Source organism: Apteryx rowi, unplaced genomic scaffold, assembly GCF_003343035.1.
Source record: "Apteryx rowi isolate R43461 unplaced genomic scaffold, aptRow1 scaffold_572, whole genome shotgun sequence".
NCBI lineage: Eukaryota > Metazoa > Chordata > Aves > Apterygiformes > Apterygidae > Apteryx > Apteryx rowi.
The window spans coordinates 9,915-22,048 of NW_020450841.1; the positions used below are offsets into that span (position 1 = coordinate 9,915).

At 39.3% G+C, this 12,134-nt stretch overlaps 1 protein-coding gene across 1 annotated transcript in view; it reads right to left on the minus strand.

The window, feature by feature from the left end:
• Positions 1 to 536: 536 nt before the first annotated feature.
• Positions 537 to 12,134, minus strand: part of CBFB (core-binding factor subunit beta) — a 54,092-nt gene continuing 42,494 nt past the window's right edge. The window contains exon 7 of the mRNA XM_026082342.1: positions 537 to 2,852. Within this exon, the coding sequence (XP_025938127.1) occupies positions 2,784 to 2,852 (69 nt within the window). The 3' untranslated portion in view covers positions 537 to 2,783. The remainder of the gene's footprint in view (positions 2,853 to 12,134) is intronic.

The following is a 12,134-nucleotide window of genomic DNA, read 5'->3' on the forward strand; positions in this document are numbered from 1 at the left end:
CCCCATGGTACCTTACCAGGCTTCCTCAATTTATACATGCAAACCACCTTTTGTTTCCCTCTCTCCTCCAAGGCAGCGTAATTAGCACGGTTTAATGGCTGCCATAAAACCGCACAAACAACGCTGTTCTATGCATGTGCACAGCTGTTACAATCCAGCAAGATTAAAAGAAAATTCATTTAGGATTATTCAAGTGGAATTATGCTTTCCAAGTAAGGATGGCATATAAATTATAAAAACAGACAAAGAGTGGTAGGGAAGCAAAATAAACATTTTTCCCAATAGTGACAGTGTTCCCTTACTTTAAAGGTTTTCAGAGAGCCATTAACACCCTGGATAGGCCCTAAACAAAGGGGGATGTCTGGGTTAGTTTGAATGACCACTGGATGTCACTATTGCTTTAAAAACGGACATCAACTCAGCCTTGCAGGGACAGTAGATTGGAAACATTACCCAATATTCCATTAATCCTCCCCAAACACATAATATGTTAGTGCGGAACACCAGGATGTCAGAAATAAATCCACGGCAACTTGTTTTCACTACACGGAAGTTTATTATGAAAGTTAAACATACAACACAAAAAGTAGCAAAAGCAATCCTGTAGCTTAAGGCAACTCTTACAGGAGATGAATTCAAGAAAGATGATGCAACTTCAGTTTAAATAGAAATTATGAAAAATATCAAATTGCATCAATAACTTAAAATGCACTTTAAAAAGTCTGCACTAACCAGCAGAGGGTAAGGGCTTGTGATCTTAATGCCAGCATTAAGATATCGTAAGCAGCAGAATGCTAAATGCTGATAGGGAAAGCTCAGTATTTACACAAAGATAGCAATGTTAATATCTGATAGCATAATTTCCTGTGTACTCATGGTTTAAAACCACTGTCTGAAACGTTAGGAAAACCTTTTAAAATAAATCTTCAGACTATTCCATCAAAAATACACAGATGGCAGAGAAGACCCAAGGCCAGGGATGCGTGTGTATGCATGCGTGTGTCCCTTAAATAACTCATTGCAGCAACACTTTAGAAAAATTATTTCTTTGTGGGAAGAAGAGCGAGAAGAATACGTGGCCACAGAGTGAAAAAGGTTATCTTTCAGGTGAATCACATTTAAATTGAAGTATCAAAATATTTCTATTTGATGACATTTCTCACAGTTTACAGTTATTGACATTTTTTAAGTGAATGTTAAATATTCACACTATTAACATACAAAGATTCTCCTTCACATTGACATTTGTTTATATTTTTGCAAGACCTCTTTTGCATCAATTGTTTTGCCATTAATGAGGAATGTAATTATCTTAATTATAGAATTTAATAAAGATTCAACTGTTCTAATCGTACAGAGTTTCTGCTTTCAAAATCATTCTTAAAATACTGAAACTAGATCACTTTTTTTAAAAAGGTATTTAAATGACATTTTAATTAATCAGGCTGTACAGAAAGCACCGCATTTTGACAATGCCAAATGACATCACATTTCCAATCCATTTTCTTAGAATATTGGATGCAATGAAAAACTTGGAACAAGTCCATTGACCAAAACCCCCCAAACCAAAACAGTTCACACAAATTAACTCATCCCAAATCTTACCCTGTTAGAAAATGCAATATATACTGCAATGTAGTTTTAATTTGCATAAGATTTTAATAGAAGTGTCCTATGCACAGTATGAGATTTTCTGCACACAACCTCATCTCAACTTTTCACCATTCAGCACAACTTTACAAAAAGCGTAAGATATAAAATATACTTAAAGCAGCTATCTTAAACATGATTTAATACATATCACCTTGGCAGCTGATCACTTTTGTCCCCAGTTTAGCATGCTGTCAAATCTAATCAGAGTTGCAGTATCCCTTTTAAGAACTCTTTAAAAAAATCCCTGAATAAAACAGAAGCCAGCCTGCGACTTCCTATGAGTTTCAGTAAAGTACTATATACAGGGGTATAATAACCACCCAAACTCACTTAATACAGAATAAAATCTAAGATAGATACTGGGGCAGAATGCATGAATATACCTACACACACATATATACACACGTGTGTGTGTGTATATATACACACTATATATATAAAGATATTATCATTTAAGAAGTGGAACTAATGAATTGTTAGCAGTTAAAAGAATACTGCAACTGTAACATACAAAACTGCATGGTTTGAAATTTGATTCCAGCAGCTCTGCATCACTGGGTTTAGCTTGGAAATATGCAAAATAATGTCAGCAGTTTTCAAAAGGTCTTGCAAATTTAGAAAAAAGAAAACTGAAAGAAAGGTAAGAATGCATATCTAAAATAAAGCAGGAGCACAATAAGGACAATCAAAATTTCCAAAAGCCCATATTAAAAAAAAAAAAGCTTGGAATGCATTGGCTTCCAGCAGTTTACAAAAAAACAAAACAAAACAAAAAAATTAATCTGTAATATCTTGACCTATTTTTAAGTGACAATTTTTATTACAGTTGAGAAAAATGGTTTTATAGCTGCATAAGTTTCCATTTCACTAAAATAGTGCCAACAAAAATAAGTTTGCATAGAAAAACAAAATTTCAAATTGCCACTGGCTACATGCTTAAAATGGGAAATGCAGGTATCGTAACATAAACATAGTGCAAACCATGGCAGGTCATGGTGATTCTGACTGCCGCAGGTCAGGAAACAGACCATAGTATACCCAGTTATCACAGTTTCTGGTCTTTTATTCTATCCTTTGCCAAGTAGAAGCAATGCATGTATGCAGACCCATGGCACGCCTGCTGCTGTCGATTAACGTAGTTTGAGGTCATCGCCACTTCCTAGGTTAGATCCAGGACTAGGGTCTTGTTGCCTTCTTGCCTGCATTAAACAAACATATGTTTAGGGTCCAAAAAATGATTTAGAAATCATCAGTTAAGTGTATTAAGCACATGCGTAAGACCACAGACAATTCTCAAGGCAGAAAATTTACATTTCAAACAAGAACCAAGGCATTCACTTTTAACATCAAAAGCATCCCCTCTCCCCCCACCCCATCCCCATGCCCTCTCTAGAGGGGCACCGAGCTTCGGCTCTGCCTTGCCATCCCGTTCGGGGCCAGCAAGGCCAGAGGCTTTCTCTGCTCGGAGAAGATGCCAGAGACAGCACGGGGGCGCGTGCGCACCCCCAGACTCGGCTGTGGCTAGGGTGCTTCTCAATGTCACTCCACATTGACAAGAGGCTCCGAGAAGAATAGTAAGGCAACAGGTCTGTGCCTCTTCTGCCAAAACACATTTTTGCTTTGAAATTCCCTTCTGTTAACTGTTTTTGTAAATGCTCTCAGGATCAGGATCTTGAGGAGAAAGGCTACAGTGCAAGATGGCAGGGTAGGTTACATCGTTCCCGGATAAATTTCCCCTCAGTATATTTGTGCGATGAACATTTAATTTAGCTTTCTTTTGGAACAAAGACTTCCACATTTATACATTATTAACAACCCAGTACCATTTAATCTATAGATTCTGACTGAAACAGTTTAACACTTCTTAAAGTTGGAGTTTCTCTGCAGCATATATTTCATTTTTTGTCAAACCGATATAATTAGCAATAATTCAAAACTGAGAATACTCTGGTACTTATGATTGTGTCCCTTATTAGAAAACATTCACAATGTCAGTTCTCCTTCAGAATAAATGGCTCTGTTAAACTGTTTGAGTTGACAGCAATTTCAAGAGGAAATTAAGGACAGTCAATATCAGTCCCAGTAAAAAGAGACTGTTGCCTATTATCTCCACCTGAGGAATGCGCATACATGTAGCTAGTAGATTTGTCCTCTGGGACAAAGAAGTTTCTTGCCTGCTGACGTGCTTTTATTCTCTTGCTGGGCAAGTAAAGAGCTATCCTTTAAGTGAAGAAATATGACCAAGGAGCACCCCCTTCCCCCCGCTGTATTAGACATGCATAATACTCCGTTTTATTGTGTGTTTCTCAAAAATGCAATGCTGAATTCTTTCCTGCTGTGTTTGGAGAGCGAGATCTATTTAAGAATGAAACAGTTTATTCTTCACAAGTTATGGCTACGCCAGTTTAAAAATAAACTCCAGGAGGAAAAAGCTAGTCATCTGCAATAAATGTTAAGGGTTCAGAAGCATCTGCTTTTTAAAAAGAAATTAGCAAAAGAAGGTAAATATGCATATTATTATTTTGTTTTTTAAGAGCAACTAAGTTCTCCTTCCTCCAGTATTAAACATCCCCACACATGTTAGATGACAGCTATGCTGCATTTCCTCTAAGGCAGTAAATTTAACCTTCATCCACTAGGAACGTGTGCAGGAGAATACAGTTGAAAAGAAAGCCCAAGATATCTCCTGCCAGACAGAGCTTAATGACGGCGGACAAGCGTGCACCACTTCTGCAACTGAGCATCACGCTCCTTCCCCTTGATTCACTCATAGGGTGAGTATTTTTTCTCCTCTGTACATACCCAGACTGTTTTTAAACCCTTTTGCTTCCTCGGTGTCTCAAAACCCCCTGTTTTCTCCTCTTTGCCCTCCACCTAGTACAAGACACTTCTAAGCTTCTCTTTCTTGCCTATTAGTCATAGATCACAGCTTCCATTTTATAATCACTCAATTAGCTTCCTTCCTACACCGCTCGGCTTCAGTTCTGCACACTAATTCTCTCGGCTGGCTGCTCTGCTGCCCTCTACCCCTTTCGGCTACTTTAACACTGTCAATCTCAGTTGAACCGGCCAGTCGTGAAAACATCTTTGTGCACACCAACTATTCCCCTCCGCCACCTCTTCCGCTGTATCCTGTTATCGGCCCCCCCTTTCGACTACAACCACCTTCAAACACTGACCATGCTCAAGTCCTTGGGAAGCCGGCAGTGGTAGCGTGTACTGCCCACAAAACTCAAGTTTACATCTGAATAACGAGCTTTGATTTAAACATCCAAGGAGCATTTCACAGCTCAAGACTGGGTAACAAGGTGGTAGGTCTTCAAAACTTGTCCAAAGCAATCGAGTTTCTTCCCTGAAAGTTACGGGGAAATTGTCCGAAAAAGGCTTGTTTTCTGCCTGCTGAACTGAAATCACGGAGATGACATTCAAGACTTCCTCTATTAGAATGTCGAAGGTAGTAACAGCTACCGCTGACTTGCGAAAATGGGAGACAAAAAGCATTTAGTAAGTCTCTTCTGACAGATTTTTATTTCATAGTGAGGATCATCTACATTTTCTCACCATTTTCTAGTAGCACATGCTAATATTAATACACTGCAAATGCCACAATTAAATACTTTAAAAACCATTCATGCACTTAAATTTCAAAGCACTACTACTATTCTGCGAACACCCAAAACACGTTAGCTGTTTTTTAAGACATGCTAGGATCTTGATATTTTTATGTTTGCGGCGTGTATAGCTGGCACTTTGCCCTGTAACTACCACTGCACTCCAAATAGTACCGGGGCCACATTCTCAGCTGGTGGAAGCCATCATCACACAAGTGCTATTCAGCATAGCTCCATGAGCTTCCCCAGCTGAAATAACCCACCACGTTCAGTGCTAGAACAAACAAAACCTCTCCCCAAGCACGCAGAACAAGTGACCCTACCTCCTGGCACAGGCTTTTCGTGCTTTGTTGCAAGAGGCAGGAACAGACCTAGCACAGGCAGTTGCAGCAGTGAAACATGCAGCTCGGGCAATTATCAAGTTTACACGACAGCACTGAATAATACAAGTATTTCAACCAAACCATGACTAAGAGTGACGCGACTGCTGCTCAGAGATGCTCATGGGGTGCTTCTGAGTCATTTACTGACACCGAGGATGTCTTCCCACCACAGCTGCAGTTACCCCAGGTCACACCGTGCTGCATGCTCTGTCCCACGCTAAACTGCAAATAAGCAGAGCCTGTCAACTCCCAAACCCTCCGCGCCGTGTACTGCCAGTGTCACTTTCTCCAATTTGGACTCTTCTTTCTCTGCGCTTTTCCTTCTTCTACCATTCTTCTTGCCTGGCTCATTTTGCTCTGCTTGGAAGCGCAGTTGGTTAGCTTCACCCACAAGGAGAAGTCTTGCCTCTGTCTCCTGTTTAAATGATGATTTAAAGTTATGTTTTCCTTTCCTAGAAATAACTTTATTTTGATGGGCTCAAGCTCATTCAATAAATCCCTCTAGTAATCAGCATGTTTTCAGGGAGGCTGTTCCCTCCTGCACCTTCTTTAGGCAGCCACGGTGCCGTTACTGTTTAGAATTGCATATTTTAAATATCACAATTGGTATCTAGTACATTTATGTATCCAGTAGCACTGTCAGTTGGATTTTAGATTTCGGGGAAAGGCCTCCTGCTTTGTTCTATCTACACTGGTCATACTCAGTCTGAAAGAAATGATCCGTTTTTTCCTACATGCAAAAAACCATAGAAATTGCCAGCCAACATCACTGTTGATACACAAAACCCCCAGATTTCTCAGCAATCTGAGGAATCACATTAAAACAAGCAGGTCTCACTGTCTACGGTGCTAAAGATTTTAAATGCTAAAAGGCATATGCCTTTCAGCCACTGAAGCTTCTTTTTGACTATCAATGTCACTGTGGAAAGGTTAATGAGTGAAAGCCACACTTAATTTTTTCTTCAACAGAAAAGTAAACTGGGATGTAGAGTTTTTCCTAATACAAAATGGCCGTTCTGCAAGTCTAAATACGTACTTCCAGACAAATTTAAGAGTTGTACTCAAATTAACAAAAGGATAACAGTTCCTCTTTGCAAACATTTCTGCTGCTGTCCAAGACTATAATGACAGTTTTTGTTTTTAACTGCCTCCCTTTTCTTCTAGGAAGAAACAAAGGCATGCACTATCTTTAAGAGTTACCAAAATCTGATTTATACYGATCTATTTTGTTACTGGTTTTGTACTCAAAATAATTTTTTACACTTACTAGAAAAAAACAGCAAGTTAATGCTGCTGTACTTCTGCTTTAAAAGCAACAGTTTCCTCTTCAAAACCCAAATTATAGGCACAGCAATTTTATTGTCAGATTCCACTGAAGACTCCAAGGTACAAGGAGCATATGGTTGCATTTATACTTTTCCTAAAGTGGCCTTTTCTTTCAAAAGATATAAAAGAATTCACATGATTTATGACATCATTGCGACTTGCAGGGTTTGCAGAAGCCACTACTGAACAACTACCAGATTTGCCCTTTCAAGTGATATGCAAAAGGCATGACAAATTACCCTCAAATGTACTGAAAGCAGTCATTACAATATCTGGCTAGTATATGTGGATAAAGGTGTAATTTTGCATTTCAGTAAGGGGGATTTACACATGGAACTTCTAAATGTCGGAGTGACAGCTCAGCCTCACCTCAAAGCTCTCCTTTATTTGTCCTGTACTCCTATGTAAGGATACATACATGTGAAACATCCTTATTCTGTCAGTCAGTATCCTGCCAAAGCCCATGAGCACCGTATGCAATGACTACTATCGCACTTTACACGTTGAAAAACAGCTCCACATAAAATTAAAAACACTGCAGTGCTGAAACGTGGCCATTTCTGAAATGAAGAACAGGAGAAATCACCTTGTAGGCAGAGAGCAAGCACACCGGAGAGTATCAGGAAGTAGGTGATATTTTTGGCTGCTGACAAAGGGCAAAATACAACTTTCATAAAAAAAGCCACAAGAGTCTTAATGTTCACTTGCAGAAGAAATCTGCCTACCCATATGGTGTTATCTGAAAGTTCTCCTCACAATGTACTGCAGGAAGCGAAAAGTTCCCTTTTACAGATGTAAAAATGGCAATTTCCAGAATTCTCTCTGCTCTGGTTCCCATACTCTCAGCACAGCTCATCAATCCTCTGAATTGCAGCATTTGGTGTAATTTTTGAAATGCATATCTTATGACTATGAAGCCATTCAGAAGGATCAGAATTACTCTCAGTGAGTAATGAGCCCGGCTTCACAAAGATAAAGGAGACTTGCTTCAATTAAAAAAGATGCATCTATCTTTTGCAATTGGGAAATGGAATATTCTGCTATGAGTCATGCATAATGAGTCATGAGAAAACAGTAGTTATTCATCTTATCTCAGCATATTTCATTTTTCAGTAAAATGCTGATTTTTTGAAGGATTTTTTAATTTTGAAGGAGGAATATGTTGAACGTTATTCAGCTGCTACTTAGCTAAAGGCTCTAAACTCTAATACAGTTGTTTGAGCTGCTCAATCATTCCCTTTGTGTCAAATCTGGAATTTTCAAAGCGGTACAGCAGGAAGTCTGTTGGCACAAATATTGGGTTGTGAGAAAAACTTGTTAATAGTACACAGATCCCACCACACTGGTAATGTTCCTAAAACTGAATGTTTTAATCAACGCCACCAGTTTCCTTCCAAATATCCTGGAATTGAATAGTTAACGCGATGGATACACATCGAGTTTCAATACCCAAAAATACTTTGCACTCAGCTTTCAGCACATGAAGCCATGCAAATCTTCTGCAATACGGAAGGAATTATAACTGGCCACAAGCCATTTAAAACCTCTAAAGTAGGAGATGGTATGATGATTGACTGAAAGAATTGCAGGAACGTATTTGGCAAAAAACATTTCAAAGCCTCCTGTAACATGCTATTCTAGATTTATTCACACTGAACTGGTCTACTGACACCACAGGGTGAATAACATACTAACAAACAACAGGAAAGCTTGCAGCAAAATCACCAGGGAGCGGAGGGTAAACAAAAGCAACGGCTATCTACTGCAGTACTCTTACACCTACGCTCACTTCAGCCCTCTATCGCCGAGTTTTCTCCAAGTCTGAATACAGGCTAACTGGTATGGGCTAAGTCATACTAGAGTATGACTTAATTGTATTTTGTTAATTTTCTTCTTAATAAATGAGATAGCTTGAAGTCACTGAATCATTAACGAGAAATTGTGGCTCTTCTGGACAGGAATCGTGTTGGAGCATTTTCATCTGTTACTGGGGCACTTAGGTAAAAGCAGTTCCAAGAATAATGGCAACTAAGGAAAACGGCACACGAGCACTTCCTCCAGCAGCCAAGACAGTTGGACACCATCCTCCTCCTCCTCTTACCTCTCAACCGTGACCCATGCTGCAGTTTGGCACATTTTCAACAATGCCAATATAAATTTCTTAAGCCAGCTTTGAGAAAGCTTCTGCAACTACACCCCCATCATGAAAATAATGCTAGCCATCATTGCTACGCTTATTTGCGCCACTCTCTCATTTCTTCTATTTGCAACACCCCGTATTCAATTCTGTTAGCCCCAAACCCTGCAGCAAGTCCTGTACAAATCCTTAGATATGACCTGTCAAACGTAAGTGTCTCTAACTCACCATGCTGGACCTTATGAGATGGATCCCTAAACACAGAAGTTCTTCCATCTGCTGGGCACTCTGACTTTCTGAAGGTTATGGAGCTTCCTGCATGTTTTCAGAGATTTGTGACATACCTGAGAAAAACTCCCTTCACCGTATGAGTTCATCAGGAAAAGATAATGCAGTCCCACGGTGTGGCTTACATTGATAGCTCTGAGAAAGCAGAACTGAGGAAGCTGGAGCTAAATTCAGGAAGGATGGACATGGTTGCCACGAAGATGACCCTCCCTTTCTATGAATCACTCAAAATAAGCAGTCAGAATTGGGACCTCTGAATACAAGGCAGTAAAATCACAAAAACAATCTGCACTGCATATACACTTGGGATGTTGGCAAAAGGGAGGGAAGGGAGGAAGAGAGAATTTGGAGAAGGGCTGTCACAAAGAGTAGCCAAAATAAAGTCTTTTCGCGGACAACTCCACTGCAATTCTTTAATTGCATTCTGGCAGCTCCATACTGCTGAAATAGAGAGAGCAGATGCATTATGTGCCTTGGCATCTGTCATCTATAATTTACTAAATAAATGAAAAAAAAATCAGGCTATGTTATGAAAAACTAAACAGTCAACATTTGGATTCTCTTAGAATGATTGTCAACCTACTGAAAAGAATTAAAAAAAACAAAAAACAAAAAACAACAACAAAACCCTTGAACTTGAGAACACATTGCAGATGATTTTCTTAAAAAGAGTGCACAGTACTCACAAAAAACAACCATTTACAAATCAAGCTTCTCCTCATATTTAAATACTTAAAAAAATTTTTTTAAGTGAATTATCAATCCTGCTAACTTAGGCAGACCAGCATGAAGAAAAGCAACAAACTGAAGGCTCTTCTCTAAAACCCTGATTAATAACAACTCCTCCTGCAGATGTTTGAACACAGAATTCTGTCCATGCCTCCATTTCAATTACTGCGAGTTATACAATATTCAAGAGAAGAGGAGGGGAAACTCAGCCTTCTCCGAATTAAAGTCAGCAAAGCTGTGCCACTAATGCACGCCAATAGTGACAATTTGTATTAGCGCTTCTCGTGTCGCGGTTAGCCGGACGGAGCAGCCTGTACGCTGCCAGGGCTCTGATGACAGGTTTGCAGGGAGAATCTCCCTCGCAGCCATCACTTCTCAGGACACCTCAAGCTACAGCAGCACAACGAACCCCTTCGTCACTATAAATTGCATCTGTAAGTAGCTAGTTGTCAGTGAGGTGTATGATTTTTACCCCGTTCCTAGCAGGTGCAGCTATCATCGTGAGACTTTGTAGGCTAGATCCAGTCTCAGAAGTCACTTTGTTTGCTGGCCATACTGCCCAGCTTACAGTAACCTCTCCTTTCTGCTTAACTGTGGGAAGGAGAAGTATCCTCGATCTTTCTTAATTATGCAAAGTTATTCAAATAATGGAAAACAGTCTCTCATATTTGGTAAGAGATTATTTAGATGTTAGTCCAAAGTCCTAGGGTCCTAACATCATGGACTCTATACCTGATAACTCTTCTGCTCCTAACATCCATTCATGGCCTTCCTTTTAAGCTGTCTGAAAGCAAAAACACACAATTTTCTTGACAAGACCATACATATAAAAAACATTTAGCACCTGCCTCCATGAAGATCCATTTCGAGCATCCAACAAACTACTGGCTAGAAAGAGGGACCTCCTCACCGAAGCGGACTCTGCGCGGAGCCGCTTCTCTCCCCGCTGGCTAGGAGGGCTGTGGAGCACAGCCAGGCCCTGCGGGCACGACCTGGCTCTGGATTCCTGGCACGCCGCTGCCCAAAGTCACTGCAGTGTCTGTATCTGGGCTTAAAATGTATCATGAAGCTACAGACAGGGGTCAACTGGATTAAAGGAAGGGCAAGCTGCGAAAGAAAAAATTATGGGAATGGAGCAAGCTTTTCAGAGTTTCAAGTACACATTAGTTAAATTTTCACTTTTGCAGGAACACTTCTTTTCCAAGGGAAAAAGCCTGTAAGGGTCCCTTTTAGAAAGTATAGTTGGAAGGTTGGTACAGAGGTTATAAATTTATAATTAATATTGATTGCCTCCAGACAGTATTCCTCTGCTGCTCAGCCCCTTTCTAACCTTCATTGACTGAAAGAAGATGCTTATATTACAGTATTCCCCGATTTGCAAAATTGATCTTCTCTGTACTATATTCAGCATTGATTCTGTACAGCACAAATTGTTTTTCGGATATATGCACTCATAGCACTTTTATACAAACACTAGTTATTTAGAAGTTCTTGCGAAACAATCTAGTCATAACTTTCCTGGTCTACTTGTATCATGCTCACCTCATAAAACCTTTTAAGGCAATAAATATACACACATGGTTTAGTAGTTTTTTTAAAAAAAATATGATACATCTATCTAAAATATAAACAAACTTATGGCATACATAAATAGAGGCACGTACCAAGCCTGCACTACTTTCCGCATAAGTGGAAACCACAAACTGGGATTCTTTTCCACATCCAAAAAGCTTTATTAACTTTCGTACTACTTTTTTTTTAAATCATTGTAGGTTTGGAGAATACATATGATAACAAGAAGTAATGAAGTTCGTTCCAGAACAATATTTGAGAAAACAACTCAAAACACTTACAAGTGAGAGAGTTCAATGAGGAAAAAAAAAAAAGAGAAAAAACCCTTACTGGAATATTGTATTTTCTTCTGAAGCAAGTTATATTTAACCAAAATATATATATAATTGGTTAGAGTATCTGTTTACACTGGTAGTTTCAACTTAATTTTCCTTT